The sequence below is a fragment of the Oncorhynchus nerka genome, unplaced genomic scaffold (assembly GCF_034236695.1).
Source record: "Oncorhynchus nerka isolate Pitt River unplaced genomic scaffold, Oner_Uvic_2.0 unplaced_scaffold_705, whole genome shotgun sequence".
In the NCBI taxonomy this organism is placed as follows: Eukaryota; Metazoa; Chordata; class Actinopteri; order Salmoniformes; family Salmonidae; genus Oncorhynchus; species Oncorhynchus nerka.
Window position 1 is genome coordinate 183,370 of NW_027040470.1, and position 22,856 is coordinate 206,225.

The following is a 22,856-nucleotide window of genomic DNA, read 5'->3' on the forward strand; positions in this document are numbered from 1 at the left end:
GTAGGAAACAGTGTAATTACAGTCCATGCTCTAGTCTAGTAGGATACAGTGTAATTACAGTCCATGCTCTGGTCTAGTAGGAAACAGTTACCCATCCTGTCTAGTTGTGTTGATGGGCTGGTATACATGTGTTTTACCAGTCCTGTCTAGTTGTGTTGATGGGGTCAGTATACATGTGTTTTACCAGTCCTGTCTAGTTGTGTTGATGGGTCAGTATACATGTGTTTTACCAGTCCTGTCTAGTTGTGTTGATGGTTCAGTATAAATGTGTTTTACCAGTCCTGTCTAGTTGTGTTGATGGGCTGGTATACATGTGTTTTACCAGTCCTGTCTAGTTGTGTTGATGGTATACATGTGTTTTACCCATCCTGTCTAGTTGTGTTGATGGTATACATGTGTTTTACCCATCCTGTCTAGTTGTGTTGATGGTATACATGGGTTTTACCCATCCTGTCTAGTTGTGTTGATGGGCTGGTATACATGTGTTTTACCAGTCCTGTCTAGTTGTGTTGATGGGTCAGTATAAATGTGTTTTACCCATCCTGTCTAGTTGTGTTGATGGGCTGGTATACATGTGTTTTACCAGTCCTGTCTAGTTGTGTTGATGGGGTCAGTATACATGTGTTTTACCAGTCCTGTCTAGTTGTGTTGATGGGTCAGTATACATGTGTTTTACCAGTCCTGTCTAGTTGTGTTGATGGTTCAGTATAAATGTGTTTTACCAGTCCTGTCTAGTTGTGTTGATGGGCTGGTATACATGTGTTTTACCAGTCCTGTCTAGTTGTGTTGATGGTATACATGTGTTTTACCCATCCTGTCTAGTTGTGTTGATGGTATACATGTGTTTTACCCATCCTGTCTAGTTGTGTTGATGGTATACATGGGTTTTACCAGTCCTGTCTAGTTGTGTTGATGGGCTGGTATACATGTGTTTTACCAGTCCTGTCTAGTTGTGTTGATGGGGTGGTATACATGGGTTTTACCAGTCCTGTCTAGTTGTGTTGATGGTATACATGTGTTTTACCCATCCTGTCTAGTTGTGTTGATGGGGTGGTATACATGGGTTTTACCAGTCCTGTCTAGTTGTGTTGATGGGCTGGTATACATGTGTTTTACCAGTCCTGTCTAGTTGTGTTGATGGTATACATGGGTTTTACCAGTCCTGTCTAGTTGTGTTGATGGGCTGGTATACATGTGTTTTACCCATCCTGTCTAGTTGTGTTGATGGGTCAGTATACATGTGTTTTATCCATCCTGTCTAGTTGTGTTGATGGGGTCAGTATACATGTGTTTTACCCATCCTGTCTAGTTGTGTTGATGGGGTCAGTATACATGTGTTTTACCCATCCTGTCTAGTTGTGTTGATGGGGTCAGTATACATGTGTTTTACCAGTCCTGTCTAGTTGTGTTGATGGGGTGGTATACATGGGTTTTACCAGTCCTGTCTAGTTGTGTTGATGGTATACATGTGTTTTACCCATCCTGTCTAGTTGTGTTGATGGGGTCAGTATACATGTGTTTTACCAGTCCTGTCTAGTTGTGTTGATGGTATACATGTGTTTTACCAGTCCTGTCTAGTTGTGTTGATGGTATACATGTGTTTTACCAGTCCTGTCTAGTTGTGTTGATGGTATACATGTGTTTTACCAGTCCTGTCTAGTTGTGTTGATGGGTCAGTATAAATGTGTTTTACCAGTCCTGTCTAGTTGTGTTGATGGTATACATGTGTTTTACCAGTCCTGTCTAGTTGTGTTGATGGTATACATGTGTTTTACCAGTCCTGTCTAGTTGTGTTGATGGGTCAGTATAAATGTGTTTTACCAGTCCTGTCTAGTTGTGTTGATGGGTCAGTATAAATGTGTTTTACCAGTCCTGTCTAGTTGTGTTGATGGGTCAGTATAAATGTGTTTTACCAGTCCTGTCTAGTTGTGTTGATGGGTCAGTATAAATGTGTTTTACCAGTCCTGTCTAGTTGTGTTGATGGGTCAGTATACATGTGTTTTACCAGTCCTGTCTAGTTGTGTTGATGGGGTCAGTATACATGTGTTTTACCAGTCCTGTCTAGTTGTGTTGATGGGGTCAGTATACATGTGTTTTACCAGTCCTGTCTAGTTGTGTTGATGGGCTGGTATACATGTGTTTTACCAGTCCTGTCTAGTTGTGTTGATGGGGTGGTATACATGGGTTTTACCAGTCCTGTCTAGTTGTGTTGATGGTATACATGTGTTTTACCAGTCCTGTCTAGTTGTGTTGATGGTATACATGTGTTTTACCCATCCTGTCTAGTTGTATTGATGGGCTGGTATACATGTGTTTTACCCATCCTGTCTAGTTGTGTTGATGGGGTCAGTATAAATGTGTTTTACCAGTCCTGTCTAGTTGTGTTGATGGTTCAGTATAAATGTGTTTTACCCATCCTGTCTAGTTGTGTTGATGGGCTCAGTATACATGTGTTTTACCAGTCCTGTCTAGTTGTGTTGATGGGTCAGTATAAATGTGTTTTACCAGTCCTGTCTAGTTGTGTTGATGGGTCGGTATATACATGTGTTTTACCCATCCTGTCTAATTGTGTTGATGGGTCAGTATACATGTGTTTTACCAGTCCTGTCTAGTTGTGTTGATGGGGTCAGTATACATGTGTTTTACCAGTCCTGTCTAGTTGTGTTGATGGGGTCAGTATACATGTGTTTTACCCATCCTGTCTAGTTGTGTTGATGGGTCAGTATACATGTGTTTTACCAGTCCTGTCTAGTTGTGTTGATGGGGTCAGTATACATGTGTTTTACCAGTCCTGTCTAGTTGTGTTGATGGGGTCAGTATACATGTGTTTTACCAGTCCTGTCTAGTTGTGTTGATGGGGTCAGTATACATGTGTTTTACCCATCCTGTCTAGTTGTGTTGATGGGGTCAGTATAAATGTGTTTTACCCATCCTGTCTAGTTGTGTTGATGGGCTTGTATACATGTGTTTTACCAGTAATGTCTCGTTGTGTTGATGGGCTGGTATACATGTGTTTTACCTCTCACTGACAGGAAGAGTGGGTCGTTCAGGTAATTTGATGCAAGGCGTTTCCGCTGGAAAGTGGAAAGTGAGGAGAGAAACAGAGAAAATGTTTACTTCCTTCACCTCAGACACAACAGGAATTCTAGCTCTGCTTATCGACTCTCAACAGCATTCACTGAATTCTCCCAAGTTTACACGGAAAGCACTTTAGTAGAAAGACTGCAGCACACGTTTTGGGACAGGGTAACTGAACATCATGTATGACGTTCTGGGGAAAGCACAAGGCACCAGCTCCAACAGACATGAACCAAAGTGCAGCTGAACATACCTGAACCCATCAGAGACTAAGGCCATAAGAGACTAAGGCCATAAGAGACTAAGGCCATCAGAGACTAAGGCCATCAGAGACTAAGGCCATCAGAGACTAAGGCCATCAGAGACTAAGGCCATCAGAGACTAAGGCCATCAGAGACTAAGGCCATCAGAGACTAAGGCCTGTCTAAACTGAACCCATCAGAGACTAAGGCCATCAGAGACTAAGGCCTGTCTAAAACTGAACCCATCAGAGACTAAGGCCATCAGAGACTAAGGCCATCAGAGACTAAGGCCATCAGAGACTAAGGCCCTGTCTAAACTGAACCCATCAGAGACTAAGGCCATCAAGACTAAGTCTAAACTGAACCCATCAGAGACTAAGGCCATCAGAGACTAAGGCCATCATAGAGACTAAGGCCATCAGAGACTAAGGCCATCAGAGACTAAGGCCTGTCAGAGACTAAGGCCATCAGAGACTAAGGCCATCAGAGACTAAGGCCATCAGAGACTAAGGCCATCAGAGACTAAGGCCATCAGAGACTAAGTCTAAACTGAACCCATCAGAGACTAAGGCCATCAGAGACTAAGGCCATCAGAGACTAAGGCCATCAGAGACTAAGGCCATCAGAGACTAAGGCCATCAGAGACTAAGGCCATCAGAGACTAAGGCCATCAGAGACTAAGGCCATCAGAGACTAAGGCCATCAGAGACTAAGGCCATCAGAGACTAAGGCCATCAGAGACTAAGGCCATCAGAGACTAAGGCCATCAGAGACTAAGGCCTGTCTAAACTGAACCCATCAGAGACTAAGGCCATCAGAGACTAAGGCCATCAGAGACTAAGGCCATAAGAGACTAAGGCCATCAGAGACTAAGGCCATCAGAGACTAAGGCCATCAGAGACTAAGGCCATCAGAGACTAAGGCCATCAGAGACTAAGGCCTGTCTAAACTGAACCCATCAGAGACTAAGGCCTGTCTAAACTGAACCCATCAGAGACTAAGGCCATCAGAGACTAAGGCCATCAGAGACTAAGGCCATCAGAGACTAAGGCCATCAGAGACTAAGGCCATCAGAGACTAAGGCCTGTCTAAGGCCATCAGAGACTAAGGCCATCAGAGACTAAGGCCTGTCTAAACTGAACCCATCAGAGACTAAGGCCATCAGAGACTAAGGCCTGTCTAAACTGAACCCATCAGAGACTAAGGCCATCAGAGACTAAGGCCATCAGAGACTAAGGCCATCAGAACTGAAGGCCATCAGAGACTAAGGCCATCAGAGACTAAGGCCTGTCTAAACTGAACCCATCAGAGACTAAGGCCATCAGAGACTAAGGCCATCAGAGACTAAGGCCATCAGAGACTAAGGCCATCAGAGACTAAGGCCATCAGAGACTAACCCATCAGAGACTAAGGCCATCAGAGACTAAGGCCATCAGAGACTAAGGCCTGTCTAAACTGAACCCATCAGAGACTAAGGCCATCAGAGACTAAGGCCATCAGGAGACTAAGGCCATCAGAGACTAAGGCCATTCAGAGACTAAGGCCATCAGAGACTAAGGCCATCAGAGACTAAGGCCATCAGAGACTAAGGCCATCTAAACTGAACCCATCAGAGACTAAGGCCTGTCTAAACTGAACCCATCAGAGACTAAGGCCATCAGAGACTAAGGCCATCAGAGACAGAGACTAAGGCCATCTAAACTGAACCCATCAGAGACTAAGGCCATCAGAGACTAAGGCCATCAGAGACTAAGGCCATCAGAGACTAAGGCCATCAGAGACTAAGGCCATCAGAGACTAAGGCCATAAGAGACTAAGGCCATCAGAGACTAAGGCCATCAGAGACTAAGGCCATCAGAGACTAAGGCCTGTCTAAACTGAACCCATCAGAGACTAAGGGTCTAAACTGAACCCATCAGAGACTAAGGCCATCAGAGACTAAGGCCTCAGAGACTAAACTGAACCCATCAGAGACTAAGGCCATCAGAGACTAAGGCCTGTCTAAACTGAACCCATCAGAGACTAAGGCCATCAGAGTCTAAGGCCATCAGAGACTAAGGCCTGTCTAAACTGAACCCATCAGAGACTAAGGCCATCAGAGACTAAGGCCTGTCTAAACTGAACCCATCAGAGACTAAGACCATCAGAGTCTAAGGCCATCAGAGACTAAGGCCTGTCTAAACTGAACCCATCAGAGACTAAGGCCATCAGAGACTAAGGCCATCAGAGACTAAGGCCATCAGAGACTAAGGCCTGTCTAAACTGAACCCATCAGAGACTAAGGCCATCAGAGACTAAGAGTCTAAACTGAACCCATCAAGGCCATCAGAGTCTAAACTGAGACTAAGGCCTGTCTAAACTGAACCCATCAGAGACTAAGGCCATCAGAGACTAAGGCCTGTCTAAACTGAACCCATCAGAGACTAAGGCCATCAGAGACTAAGGCCATCAGAGACTAAGGCTATCAGAGACTAAGGCCATCGGAGACTAAGGCCATCAGAGACTAAGGCATTCAGAGACTAAGGCCTTCAGAGACTAAGGCCTTTCTAAACTGAACCCATCAGAGACTAAGGCCTGTCTAAACTGAACCCATCAGAGACTAAGGCCATCAGAGACTAAGGCCTGTCTAAACTGAACCCATCAGAGACTAAGGCCATCAGAGACTAAGGCCTGTCTAAACTGAACCCATCAGAGACTAAGGCCATCAGAGACTAAGGCCTGTCTAAACTGAACCCATCAGAGACTAAGGCCATCAGAGACTAAGGCCTGTCTAAACTGAACCCATCAGAGACTAAGGCCATCAGAGACTAAGGCCTGTCTAAACTGAACCCATCAGAGACTAAGACCATCAGAGTCTAAGGCCATCAGAGACTAAGGCCTGTCTAAACTGAACCCATCAGAGACTAAGGCCATCAGAGACTAAGGCCTGTCTAAACTGAACCCATCAGAGACTAAGGCCATCAGAGACTAAGGCCATCAGAGACTAAGGCTATCAGAGACTAAGGCCATCGGAGACTAAGGCCATCAGAGACTAAGGCATTCAGAGACTAAGGCCATCAGAGACTAAGGCCATCAGAGACTAAGGCCTGTCTAAACTGAACCCATCAGAGACTAAGGCCTGTCTAAACTGAACCCATCAGAGACTAAGGCCATCAGAGTCTAAGGCCATCAGAGACTAAGGCCTGTCTAAACTGAACCCATCAGAGACTAAGGCCATCAGAGACTAAGGCCATCAGAGACTAAGGCCATCAGAGACTAAGGCCATCAGAGACTAAGGCCATCAGAGACTAAGGCACTCAGAGACTAAGGCCATCAGAGACTAAGGCCATCAGAGACTAAGGCCTGTCTAAACTGAACCCATCAGAGACTAAGGCCTGTCTAAACTGAACCCATCAGAGACTAAGGCCATCAGAGACTAAGGCCTGTCTAAACTGAACCCATCAGAGACTAAGGCCATCAGAGACTAAGGCCATCAGAGACTAAGGCCATCAGAGACTAAGGCCTGTCTAAACTGAACCCATCAGAGACTAAGGCCATCAGAGACTAAGGCCTGTCTAAACTGAACCCATCAGAGACTAAGGCCATCAGAGACTAAGGCCTGTCTAAACTGAACCCATCAGAGACTAAGACCATCAGAGTCTAAGGCCATCAGAGACTAAGGCCTGTCTAAACTGAACCCATCAGAGACTAAGGCCATCAGAGACTAAGGCCTGTCTAAACTGAACCCATCAGAGACTAAGGCCATCAGAGACTAAGGCTATCAGAGACTAAGGCCATCGGAGACTAAGGCCATCAGAGACTAAGGCATTCAGAGACTAAGGCCATCAGAGACTAAGGCCATCAGAGACTAAGGCCATCAGAGACTAAGGCCTGTCTAAACTGAACCCATCAGAGACTAAGGCCTGTCTAAACTGAACCCATCAGAGACTAAGGCCATCAGAGACTAAGGCCTGTCTAAACTGAACCCATCAGAGACTAAGGCCATCAGAGACTAAGGCCTGTCTAAACTGAACCCATCAGAGACTAAGGCCATCAGAGTCTAAGGCCATCAGAGACTAAGGCCTGTCTAAACTGAACCCATCAGAGACTAAGGCCATCAGAGACTAAGGCCTGTCTAAACTGAACCCATCAGAGACTAAGGCCATCAGAGACTAAGGCCTGTCTAAACTGAACCCATCAGAGACTAAGGCCATCAGAGACTAAGGCCATCAGAGACTAAGGCCTGTCTAAACTGAACCCATCAGAGACTAAGGCCATCAGAGACTAAGGCCTGTCTAAACTGAACCCATCAGAGACTAAGGCCATCAGAGACTAAGGCCATCAGAGACTAAGGCTATCAGAGACTAAGGCCATCGGAGACTAAGGCCATCAGAGACTCATTCAGAGACTGAAGGCCATCAGAGACTAAGGCCATCAGAGACTAAGGCCATCAGAGACTAAGGCCTGTCTAAACTGAACCCATCAGAGACTAAGGCCTGTCTAAACTGAACCCATCAGAGACTAAGGCCATCAGAGACTAAGGCCTGTCTAAACTGAACCCATCAGAGACTAAGGCCATCAGAGACTAAGGCCTGTCTAAACTGAACCCATCAGAGACTAAGGCCATCAGAGTCTAAGGCCATCAGAGACTAAGGCCTGTCTAAACTGAACCCATCAGAGACTAAGGCCATCAGAGACTAAGGCCTGTCTAAACTGAACCCATCAGAGACTAAGGCCATCAGAGACTAAGGCCATCAGAGACTAAGGCCATCTAAACTGAACCCATCAGAGACTAAGGCCATCAGAGACTAAGGCCATCTAAACTGAACCCATCAGACTAAGGCCTGTCTAAACTGAACCCATCAGAGACTAAGGCCATCAGAGAGAACCCTAAGGCCATCAGAGACTAAGGCCTGTCTAAACTGAACCCATCAGAGACTAAGGCCATCAGAGACTAAGGCCTGTCTAAACTGAACCCATCAGAGACTAAGGCCATCAGAGACTAAGGCCTGTCTAAACTGAACCCATCAGAGACTAAGGCCATCAGAGACTAAGGCCATCAGAGACTAAGGCCTGTCTAAACTGAACCCATCAGAGACTAAGGCCATCAGAGACTAAGGCCTGTCTAAACTGAACCCATCAGAGCCTGTCTAAAGAACCCATCAGAGACTAAGGCCATCAGAGACTAAGGCCTGTCTAAACTGAACCCATCAGAGACTAAGGCCATCAGAGACTAAGGCCATCAGAGACTAAGGCTATCAGAGACTAAGGCCATCGGAGACTAAGGCCATCAGAGACTAAGGCATTCAGAGACTAAGGCCATCAGAGACTAAGGCCATCAGAGACTAAGGCCATCAGAGACTAAGGCCTGTCTAAACTGAACCCATCAGAGACTAAGGCCTGTCTAAACTGAACCCATCAGAGACTAAGGCCATCAGAGACTAAGGCCTGTCTAAACTGAACCCATCAGAGACTAAGGCCATCAGAGACTAAGGCCTGTCTAAACTGAACCCATCAGAGACTAAGGCCATCAGAGTCTAAGGCCATCAGAGACTAAGGCCTGTCTAAACTGAACCCATCAGAGACTAAGGCCATCAGAGACTAAGGCCTGTCTAAACTGAACCCATCAGAGACTAAGGCCATCAGAGACTAAGGCCATCAGAGACTAAGGCCTGTCTAAACTGAACCCATCAGAGACTAAGGCCATCAGAGACTAAGGCCATCAGAGACTAAGGCCATCAGAGACTAAGGCCATCAGAGACTAAGGCCTGTCTAAACTGAACCCATCAGAGACTAAGGCCATCAGAGACTAAGGCCTGTCTAAACTGAACCCATCAGAGACTAAGGCCATCAGAGACTAAGGCCTGTCTAAACTGAACCCATCAGAGACTAAGGCCATCAGAGACTAAGGCCTGTCTAAACTGAACCCATCAGAGACTAAGGCCATCAGAGACTAAGGCCATCAGAGACTAAGGCCTGTCTAAACTGAACCCATCAGAGACTAAGGCCATCAGAGACTAAGGCCTGTCTAAACTGAACCCATCAGAGACTAAGGCCATCAGAGACTAAGGCCATCAGAGACTAAGGCCTGTCTAAACTGAACCCATCAGAGACTAAGGCCATCAGAGACTAAGGCCTGTCTAAATCTGCCATCAGAGACTAAGGCCTGTCTAAACTGAACCCATCAGAGACTAAGGCCATCAGAGACTAAGGCCATCAGAGACTAAGGCCATCAGAGACTAAGGCCATCAGAGACTAAGGCCATCAGAGACTAAGGCCATCAGAGACTAAGGCCATCAGAGACTAAGGCCATCAGAGACTAAGGCCTGTCTAAACTGAACCCATCAGAGACTAAGGCCATCAGAGACTAAGGCCATCAGAGACTAAGGCCTGTCTAAACTGAACCCATCAGAGACTAAGGCCATCAGAGACTGTCACATTTATGTTAATTAGTATGTAACATTTATGTTAATTAGAACGTTGAGAGATATGTGTGTTTGAAATGTGTAAGAGATGTTAGACATACAGTATGTAACATTTATGCGAATTAGTATGTAACATTTATGCTAATTAGTATGTAACATTTATGCTAATTAGTATGTAACATTTATGTTAATTAGGACGTTGAGAGATATGTGTGTTTGAAATGTGTAAGAGATGTTAGACATACAGTATGTAACATTTATGCGAATTAGTATGTAACATTTATGCTAATTAGTATGTGACATTTATGCTAATTAGTATGTAACATGTATGTTAATTAGGACGTTGAGTAGTACTAGTTTAAATAAGGGTCGATTGTCCGCGCCAGTGCTGAAATCTTAATTAGCAGAATAAAAAATAAAAAATGCCCCCAGAAATCTGTCAGTTTAAGCTAGATATAGATATATCTCTTACACATTTCAAACACACATATCTCTCAACGTCATAATTAACATAAATGTGACATACTAATTCCCATAAATGTTACGTACTGTATGTCTAATATCTCTTACACATTTCAAACACACATATCTCTCAACATCCTAATTAACATAAATGTGACATACTAATTAACATAAATGTTACATACTAATTAACATAAATGTTACATACTAATTAACATACATGTTACATACTAATTAACATAAATGGTGCATGCCAATTAACATAAATGTTACATACTAATTACCATAAATGTTACGTACTGTATGTCTAACATCTCTTACGCATTTCAAACACACATATCTCTCAACATCCTAATTAACATAAATGTTACATACTAATTAACATACATGTTACATACTAATTAACATACATGTTACATACCAATTAACATAAATGGTACATACTAATTAACATAAATGTTACATACTAATTAACATAAATGTTACATACTAATTAACATAAATGGTACATGCTAATTAACATAAATGTTATGTACTGTATGTCTAACATCTCTTACACATTTCAAACACACATATCTCTCCTGAACAGCTCTGACCGACTTTCAGATAACATTTATTCAACTATTGCAGCTCTTTGAACCAGACAAAAAGGGTACCTCTGGTTGGACCAGGCCGCTGTAGGCTGGGTTGGCTGTGCTCCGCCTCTTCCTCTCCTGTCTCTTGGTCTGGATCTCTGCCATGGTAGAGGAACACAGGCTTATGTTACAGAGGTTTAGATACACACAGCCGGTACAGCTAGATGGGTCAGACAGACAGGTAGACACAGCCGGTACAGCTAGATGGGACAGGTAGACACAGCCGGTACAGCTAGATGGGACAGACAGACAGGTAGACACAGCCGGTACAGCTAGATGGGACAGACAGACAGGTAGACACAGCCGGTACAGCTAGATGTGTCAGACAGACAGGTAGACACAGCCGGTACAGCTAGATGGGTCAGACAGACAGGTAGACACAGCCAGTACAGCTATATGGGACAGACAGACAGGTAGACACAGCCAGTACAGCTATATGGGACAGACAGACAGGTAGACACAGCCAGTACAGCTAGATGGGTCAGACAGACAGGTAGACACAGCCGGTACAGCTAGATGGGACAGGTAGACACAGCCGGTACAGCTAGATGGGACAGACAGGTAGACACAGCCGGTACAGCTAGATGGGACAGACAGGTAGACACAGCCGGTACAGCTAGATGGGACAGACAGACAGGTAGACACAGCCGGTACAGCTAGATGGGACAGGTAGACACAGCCGGTACAGCTAGATGGGACAGACAGGTAGACACAGCCGGTACAGCTAGATGGGACAGGTAGACACAGCCGGTACAGCTAGATGGGACAGACCAGGTAGACACAGCCAGTACAGCTAGATGGGACAGACAGACAGGTAGACACAGCCGGTACAGCTAGATGGGACAGACAGACAGACAGGTAGACACAGCCGGTACAGGTAAAATATATATCTGCCACTGATGTGTGGATGAACAGGTTTTAACACAGTGACACTAGCCAGAGCAGTGTGTGGGTTTCTCTGTTCATTCTCTGTGTGGGTAAAAACAGTGATACTAGCCAGAGCAGTGTGTGGGTTTCTCTGTTCATTCAAGTTCTCTCATTGTTACCACCTGCCATAAGACAGCAAAGATGTGCCAATGAATTCTGATGAGTTTAATTCAATTAGTGTCAGAGGAAGAACTCACCTTCCAGTGTCTCTGTAGTGACCAGGCCAAGAGCCACCATGAAGGACATTTTCTGTAGGGGAGAGGGGACACGTTAGAGTGTGACACCCATATGAATACCATACAGGTGGAGAGGGGACATGTTAGAGTGTGACACCCATAAGAATACCATACAGGTGGAGAGGGGACATGTAAGAGTGTGACACCCATATGAATACCATACAGGTGGAGAGGGGACATGTTACAGTGTGACACCCATATGAATACCATACAGGTGGAGAGGGGACATGTTAGAGTGTGACACCCATATGAATACCATACAGGTGGAGAGGGGACATGTTAGAGTGTGACACCCATATGAATACCATACAGGTGGAGAGGGGACATGTTACATTGTGACCCCCATATGAATACCATACAGGTGGAGAGGGGACACGTTACAGTGTGACACCCATATGAATACCATACAGGTGGAGAGGGGACACGTTACAGTGTGACACCCATATGAATAGCATACAGGTGGAGAGGGGACACGTTACAGTGTGACACCCATATGAATACCATACAGGTGGAGAGGGGACATGTTACAGTGTGACACCCATATGAATACCATACAGGTGGAGAGACATGGGTGACACCCATATGAATAACATACAGGTGGAGAGGGGACACGTTACAGTGTGACACCCATATGAATAACATACAGGTGGAGAGGGGACACGTTACAGTGACACCCATATGAATAACATACAGGTGGAGAGGGGACATGTTACAGTGTGACACCCATATGAATACCATACAGGTGGAGAGGGGACATGTTACAGTGTGACACCCATATGAATACCATACAGGTGGAGAGGGGACACGTTACAGTGTGACACCCATATGAATACCATACAGGTGGAGAGGGGACACGTTACAGTGTGACACCCATATGAATACCATACAGGTGGAGAGGGACACGTTACAGTGTGACACCCATATGAATACCATACAGGTGGAGAGGGGACACGTTACAGTGTGACACCATATGAATACCATACAGGTGGAGAGGGGACACGTTACAGTGTGACACCCATATGAATACCATACAGGTGGAGAGGGGACACGTTACAGTGTGACACATGAATTCCATACAGGTGGAGAGGGGGACAGTTACAGTGTGACACCCATATGAATACCATACAGGTGGAGAGGGGACATGTTACAGTGTGACACCCATATGAATACCATACAGGTGGAGAGGGGACACGTTACAGTGTGACACCCATATGAATACCATACAGGTGGAGAGGACACGTTACAGTGTGACACCCATATGAATACCATACAGGTGGAGAGGGGACACGTTACAGTGTGACACCCATATGAATAACATACAGGTGGAGAGGGACACCAGTGTGACACCCATATGAATACCATACAGGTGGAGAGGGGACACGTTACAGTGTGACACCCATATGAATACCATACAGGTGGAGAGGGGACACGTTACAGTGTGACACCCATATGAATTCCATACAGGTGGAGAGGGGACACGTTACAGTGTGACACCCATATGAATACCATACAGGTGGAGAGGGGACATGTTACAGTGTGACACCCATATGAATCCATACAGGTGGAGAGGGGACACGTTACAGTGTGACACCCATATGAATAACATACAGGTGGAGAGGGGACATGTTACAGTGTGACACCCATATGAATACCATACAGGTGGAGAGGGACACGTTACAGTGTGACACCCATATGAATACCATACAGGTGGAGAGGGGACATGTTACAGTGTGACACCCATATGAATAACCATACAGGTGGAGAGGGGACATGTTACAGTGTGACACCCATATGAATACCATACAGGTGGAGAGGGGACATGTTACAGTGTGACACCATATGAATACCATACAGGTGGAGAGGGGACATGTTACAGTGTGACACCCATATGAATACCATACAGGTGGAGAGGGGACATGTTACAGTGTGACACCCATATGAATACCATACAGGTGGAGGGGACACGTTACAGTGTGACACCCATATGAATAACATACAGGTGGAGAGGGGACACGTTACAGTGTGACACCCATAGGCCATACAGGTGGAGAGGGGACACGTTACAGTGTGACACCCATATGAATACCATACAGGTGGAGAGGGGACACGTTACAGTGTGACACCCATATGAATACCATACAGGTGGAGAGGGGACACGTTACAGTGTGACACCCATATGAATAGACATACAGGTGGAGAGGGGACACGTTACAGTGTGACACCCATATGAATACCATACAGGTGGAGGGACACGGGACACCCATATGAATACCATACAGTGTGACAGTGTGACCCCATATGAATACCATACAGGTGGAGAGAGGGACATGTTACAGTGTGACACCCATATGAATACCATACAGGTGGAGAGGGGACATGTTACAGTGTGACCCCATATGAATACCATACAGGTGGAGAGGGGACATGTTAGTGTGACACCCATATGAATACCATACAGGTGGAGAGGGACACGTTACAGTGTGACACCCATATGAATACCATACAGGTGGAGAGGGGACACGTTACAGTGTGACACCCATATGAATACCATACAGGTGGAGAGGGACATGTTACAGTGTGACACCCATATGAATACCATACAGGTGGAGAGGGGACACGTTACAGTGTGACACCCATATGTAACATGTTAGGACACGAGTGTGACACCCATATGAATAACATACAGGTGGAGGGGACACGTTACAGTGTGACACCCATATGTTACAGGTGTGACACCCATATGAATAACATACAGGTGGAGAGGGACATGTTACAGTGTGACACCCATATGAATACCATACAGGTGGAGAGGGGACACGTTACAGTGTGACACCCATATGAATACCATACAGGTGGAGAGGGGACATGTTACAGTGTGACACCCATATGAATAACATACAGGTGGAGATGTTAGTGGACATGAATACCATACAGTGGGACACGTTACAGTGTGACACCATGAATACCATACAGGTGGAGAGGGGACACGTTACAGTGTGACACCCATATGAATACCATACAGGTGGAGACACCCATATGGGACACGTTACAGTGTGACACCCATATGAATAACATACAGGTGGAGAGGGGACACGTTACAGTGTGACACCCATATGAATACAGGTGGAGAGGGGACACATACAGGTGGAGAGGGGACACGTTACAGTGTGACACCCATATGAATAACATACAGGTGGAGAGGGGACACGTTACAGTGTGACACCCATATGAATACCATACAGGTGGAGAGGGGACACGTTACAGTGTGACACCCATATGAATACCATACAGGTGGAGAGGGACATGTTACAGTGTGACACCATATGAATAACAGGTGGAGAGGGGACAGGTGGGTGGAGAGGGACACGTTACAGTGTGACACCATATGAATACCATACAGGTGGAGAGGGGACATGTTAGAGTGTGACACCCATATGAATACCATACAGGTGGAGAGGGGACATGTTACATTGTGACCCCCATATGAATACCATACAGGTGGAGAGGGGACACGTTACAGTGTGACACCCATATGAATACCATACAGGTGGAGAGGGGACACGTTACAGTGTGACACCCATATGAATAGCATACAGGTGGAGAGGGGACACGTTACAGTGTGACACCCATATGAATACCATACAGGTGGAGAGGGGACATGTTACAGTGTGACACCCATATGAATACCATACAGGTGGAGAGGGGACATGTTAGAGTGTGACACCCATATGAATAACATACAGGTGGAGAGGGGACACGTTACAGTGTGACACCCATATGAATAACATACAGGTGGAGAGGGGACACGTTACAGTGACACCCATATGAATAACATACAGGTGGAGAGGGGACATGTTACAGTGTGACACCCATATGAATACCATACAGGTGGAGAGGGGACACGTTACAGTGTGACACCCATATGAATACCATACAGGTGGAGAGGGGACACGTTACAGTGTGACACCCATATGAATAACATACAGGTGGAGAGGGGACACGTTACAGTGTGACACCCATATGCATACCATACAGGTGGAGAGGGGACATGTTACAGTGTGACACCCATATGAATACCAGGTACAGGTGGAGATACCATACAGGGACACGTTACAGTGTGACACCCATATGAATACCATACAGGTGGAGAGGGGACACGTTACAGTGTGACACCCACATGAATTCCATACAGGTGGAGAGGGACACGTTACAGTGTGACACCCATATGAATCCATACAGGTGGAGAGGGGACATGTTACAGTGTGACACCCATATGAATACCATACAGGTGGAGAGGGGACACGTTACAGTGTGACACCCATATGAATACCATACAGGTGGAGAGGGGACACGTTACAGTGTGACACCCATATGAATACCATACAGGTGGACATTTAGGACACGTTACAGTGTGACACCCATATGAATACCATACATAGAGGTGGATTCCATACAGGGGAGGGGACACGTAACAGTGTGACACCCATATGAATAACATACAGGTGGAGAGGGGACATGTTACAGTGTGACACCCATATGAATACCATACAGGTGGAGAGGGGACACGTTACAGTGTGACACCCATATGAATACCATACAGGTGGAAGGGGACACGTTACAGTGTGACACCCACATGAATTCCATACAGGTGGAGAGGGGACACGTTACAGTGTGACACCCACATGAATTCCATACAGGTGGAGAGGGGACACGTTACAGTGTGACACCCATATGAATACCATACAGGTGGAGAGGGGACATGTTACAGTGTGACACCCATATGAATTCCATACAGGTGGAGAGTGGACACGTTACAGTGTGACACCCATATGAATAACATACAGGTGGAAGGGACACGTTACAGTGTGACACCCATATGAATACCATACAGGTGGAGAGGGGACATGTTACAGTGTGACACCCATATTAATACCATACAGGTGGAGAGGGGACACGTTACAGTGTGACACCCATATGAATACCATACAGGTGGAGAGGGGACATGTTACAGTGTGACACCCATATGAATAACATACAGGTGGAGGGGACATGTTAGTGCATGACACCCATATGAATACCATACAGGTGGAGAGGGGACACGTTACAGTGTGACACCATATGAATACCATACAGGTGGAGAGGGGACATGTTACAGTGTGACACCCATATGAATACCATACAGGTGGAGAGGGGACATGTTACAGTGTGACACCCATATGAATACCATACAGGTGGAGAGGGGACACGTCACAGTGTGACACCCATATGAATAACATACAGGTGGAGAGGGGACACGTTACAGTGTGACACCCATATGAATAGCATACAGGTGGAGAGGGGACACGTTACAGTGTGACACCCATATGAATAACATACAGGTGGAAAGGGGACACGTTACAGTGTGACACCATATGAATACCATACAGGTGGAGAGGGGACACGTTACAGTGTGACACCCATATGAATACCATACAGGTGGAGAGGGGACATGTTACAGTGTGACACCAATATGAATAACATACAGGTGGAGAGGGGACACGTTACAGTGTGACACCATATGAATACCATACAGGTGGAGAGGGGACATGTTAGAGTGTGACACCCATATGAATACCATACAGGTGGAGAGGGGACATGTTACAGTGTGACACCCATATGAATACCATACAGGTGGAGAGGGGACATGTTAGAGTGTGACACCCATATGAATAACATACAGGTGGAGAGGGGACACGTTACAGTGTGACACCCATATGAATAACATACAGGTGGAGAGGGGACACGTTACAGTGACACCCATATGAATAACATACAGGTGGAGAGGGGACATGTTACAGTGTGACACCCATATGAATACCATACAGGTCAGAGGGGACACGTTACAGTGTGACACCCATATGAATACCATACAGGTGGAGAGGGGACACGTTACAGTGTGACACCCATATGAATAACATACAGGTGGAGAGGGGACACGTTACAGTGTGACACCCATATGCATACCATACAGGTGGAGAGGGGACATGTTACAGTGTGACACCCATATGAATACCATACAGGTGGAGAGGGGACACGTTACAGTGTGACACCCATATGAATACCATACAGGTGGAGAGGGGACACGTTACAGTGTGACACCCACATGAATTCCATACAGGTGGAGAGGGGACACGTTACAGTGTGACACCCACATGAATTCCATACAGGTGGAGAGGGGACACGTTACAGTGTGACACCCATATGAATACCATACAGGTGGAGAGGGGACATGTTACAGTGTGACACCCATATGAATTCCATACAGGTGGAGAGTGGACACGTTACAGTGTGACACCCATATGAATACCATACAGGTGGAGAGGGGACACGTTACAGTGTGACACCCATATGAATACCATACAGGTGGAGAGGGGACACGTTACAGTGTGACACCCATATGAATACCATACAGGTGGAGAGGGGACACGTTACAGTGTGACACCCATATGAATAACATACAGGTGGAGAGGGGACATGTTACAGTGTGACACCCATATGAATACCATACAGGTGGAGAGGGGACACGTTACAGTGTGACACCCATATGAATACCATACAGGTGGAGGGGACACGTTACAGTGTGACACCCATATGAATTCCATACAGGTGGAGAGGGGACACGTTCAGTGTGACACCCACATAGTTCCATACAGGTGGAGAGGGGACACGTTACAGTGTGACACCCATATGAATACCATACAGGTGGAGAGGGGACATGTTACAGTGTGACACCCATATGAATTCCATACAGGTGGAGAGTGGACACGTTACAGTGTGACACCCATATGAATAACATACAGGTGGAGAGGGGACACGTTACAGTGTGACACCCATATGAATACCATACAGGTGGAGAGGGGACATGTTACAGTGTGACACCCATATGAATACCATACAGGTGGAGAGGGGACACGTTACAGTGTGACACCCATATGAATACCATACAGGTGGAGAGGGGACATGTTACAGTGTGACACCCATATGAATAACATACAGGTGGAGAGGGGACATGTTAGTGTGACACCCATATGAATACCATACAGGTGGAGAGGGGACACGTTACAGTGTGACACCATATGAATACCATACAGGTGGAGAGGGGACATGTTACAGTGTGACACCCATATGAATACCATACAGGTGGAGAGGGGACATGTTACAGTGTGACACCCATATGAATACCATACAGGTGGAGAGGGGACACGTTACAGTGTGACACCCATATGAATAACATACAGGTGGAGAGGGGACACGTTAGAGTGTGACACCCATATGAATAGCATACAGGTGGAGAGGGGACACGTTACAGTGTGACACCCATATGAATAACATACAGGTGGAAAGGGGACACGTTACAGTGTGACACCATATGAATACCATACAGGTGGAGAGGGGACACGTTACAGTGTGACACCCATATGAATACCATACAGGTGGAGAGGGGACATGTTACAGTGTGACACCAATATGAATAACATACAGGTGGAGAGGGGACACGTTACAGTGTGACACCATATGAATACCATACAGGTGGAGAGGGGACATGTTAGTGTGACACCCATATGAATACCATACAGGTGGAGAGGGGACACGTTAGAGTGTGACACCCATATGAATAGCATACAGGTGGAGAGGGGACACGTTACAGTGTGACACCCATATGAATACCATACAGGTGGAGAGGGGACACGTTACAGTGTGACACCCATATGAATAACATACAGGTGGAGAGGGGACACGTTACAGTGTGACACCATATGAATACCATACAGGTGGAGAGGGGACATGTTAGTGTGACACCCATATGAATACCATACAGGTGGAGAGGGGACACGTTACAGTGTGACACCCATATGAATACCATACAGGTGGAGAGGGGACACGTTACAGTGTGACACCCATATGAATACCATACAGGTGGAGAGGGGACACGTTACATTGTGACCCCCATATGAATACCATACAGGTGGAGAGGGGACATGTTACAGTGTGACACCCATATGAATACCATACAGGTGGAGAGGGGACACGTTACAGTGTGACACCCATATGAATACCATACAGGTGGAGAGGGGACACGTTACAGTGTGACACCCATATGAATTCCATACAGAGTGGAGAGTGGGACACGTGGAGAGGGGACATGTTACAGTGTGACACCCATATGAATAACATACAGGTGGAGAGGGGACATGTTACAGTGTGACACCCACATGCATACCATGCAGTTGGAGAGGGGACACGTTACAGTGTGACACCCATATGAATAACATACAGGTGGAGAGGGGACACGTTACAGTGTGACACCCATATGAATACCATACAGGTGGAGAGGGGACATGTTACAGTGTGACACCCATATGAATAACATACAGGTGGAGAGGGGACATGTTACAGTGTGACACCCATATGAATACCATACAGGTGGAGAGGGGACACGTTAGAGTGTGACACCCATATGAATAGCATACAGGTGGAGAGGGGACACGTTACAGTGTGACACCCATATGAATTCCATACAGGTGGAGAAGGGACATGTTACAGTGTGACACCATATGAATACCATACAGGTGGAGAGGGGACACGTTACAGTGTGACACCCATATGAATACCATACAGGTGGAGAGGGGACATGTTACATTGTGACCCCCATATGAATACCATACAGGTGGAGAGGGGACACGTTACAGTGTGACACCCATATGAATACCATACAGGTGGAGAGGGGACACGTTACAGTGTGACACCCATATGAATTCCATACAGGTGGAGAGTGGACACGTTACAGTGTGACACCCATATGAATAACATACAGGTGGAGAGGGGACATGTTACAGTGTGACACCCATATGAATAACATACAGGTGGAGAGGGGACATGTTACAGTGTGACACCCATATGAATACCATACAGGTGGAGAGGGGACACGTTACAGTGTGACACCAATATGAATACCATACAGGTGGAGAGGGGACACGTTACAGTGTGACACCCATATGAATACCATACAGGTGGAGAGGGGACACGTTACAGTGTGACCCCCATATGAATACCATACAGGTGGAGAGGGGACATGTTAGTGTGACACCCATATGAATAACATACAGGTGGAGAGGGGACATGTTACAGTGTGACACCCATATGAATAACATACAGGTGGAGAGGGGACATGTTACAGTGTGACACCCATATGAATACCATGCAGTTGGAGAGGGGACACGTTACAGTGTGACACCCATATGAATACCATGCAGTTGGAGAGGGGACACGTTACAGTGTGACACCCATATGAATAACATACAGGTGGAGAGGGGACACGTTACAGTGTGACACCCATATGAATAACATACAGGTGGAGAGGGGACACGTTACACTGTGACACCCATATGAATACCATGCAGTTGGAGAGGGGACACGTTACAGTGTGACACCCATATGAATAACATACAGGTGGAGAGGGGACACGTTACAGTGTGACACCCATATGAAAAACATACAGGTGGAGAGGGGACATGTTAGTGTGACACCCATATGAATACCATACAGGTGGAGAGGGGACACGTTACATTGTGACCCCCATATGAATAACATACAGGTGGAGAGGGGACATGTTACAGTGTGACACCCATATGAATACCATACAGGTGGAGAGGGGACACGTTACAGTGTGACACCCATATGAATAACATACAGGTGGAGAGGGGACACGTTACAGTGTGACACCCATATGAATAACATACAGGTGGAGAGGGGACACGTTACACTGTGACACCCATATGAATACCATGCAGTTGGAGAGGGGACACGTTACAGTGTGACACCCATATGAATAACATACAGGTGGAGAGGGGACACGTTACAGTGTGACACCCATATGAAAAACATACAGGTGGAGAGGGGACATGTTAGTGTGACACCCATATGAATACCATACAGGTGGAGAGGGGACACGTTACATTGTGACCCCCATATGAATACCATACAGGTGGAGAAGGGACACGTTAGAGTGTGACACCCATATGAATACCATACAGGTGGAGAGGGGACATGTTAGAGTGTAACACCCATATGAATACCATACAGGTGGAGAGGGGACATGTTACAGTGTGACACCCATATGAATACCATACAGGTGGAAAGGGAACAGTTACATCATATAGATTGATAACAAGGTAGTGTATAGTATTACCATTCCTGCCCCACTGTGGGAGGCATGGCAACTGGGATATAATCTGTCTCCTCTATTCTCCAGCTGGAGAACCCTCAGAGATTCTCTCCCTCCCTCCTTCCCTGTCTGGGTCTATCTCCCCCCCTCCCCTCCCCTCCCTCCTCCCTCCCTCCCTCCCTGTCTGGGTCTACCCCCCTTCCCTCCCTCCCTCCCTGTCTGGGTCTATCTCCCCCTCCCCTCCCCTCCCTCCCTCCCTCCCTCCCTGTCTGGGTCTATCTCCCCCCTCCCCTCCCTCCCTCCCTGTCTCTCTCTCTCATTAGTCTCTCTCTCTCATTATCCAAACACTCTCTTTCACCCTGCCACTCTCACTCTCCTCTACAATGTCTGGAATGTTCTACTACTCGGGTGTCATAGGCTTGTTTTCTCCCTCAAGTACTCCAGGTAGAGGTGGGCAGGGTGGGAGCAGGGCTAGTACGTGTGGTTTCCTAGCAACAGCAACACTTAGTAGTAAGGGAACCGTTGTGATGTCTCCCCCAGTGACCCCTGTGTTCCATGTCACGTGATCCATCTCTGAATCAGTCAGTCCGTAGTGAATCACTCTCATTAGTCACTGCTTGTTGAATCAGTCAGTCCGTAGTGAATCATTCTCATTAGTCACTGCTTGT

General features: G+C 46.4%; 1 protein-coding gene across 1 annotated transcript in view; it reads right to left on the bottom strand.

The window, feature by feature from the left end:
- Positions 1-22,856, bottom strand: part of LOC135571186 (PHD finger protein 21B-like) — a 65,931-nt gene that overhangs the window by 24,413 nt on the left and 18,662 nt on the right. Inside the window, exons 4-6 of the mRNA XM_065016971.1 lie at positions 11,946-11,997; positions 10,843-10,919; positions 3,020-3,074 (exon numbers count right to left, since the gene is read on the bottom strand). Of these exons, the coding sequence (XP_064873043.1) occupies positions 3,020-3,074; positions 10,843-10,919; positions 11,946-11,997 (184 nt within the window). The remainder of the gene's footprint in view (positions 1-3,019; positions 3,075-10,842; positions 10,920-11,945; positions 11,998-22,856) is intronic.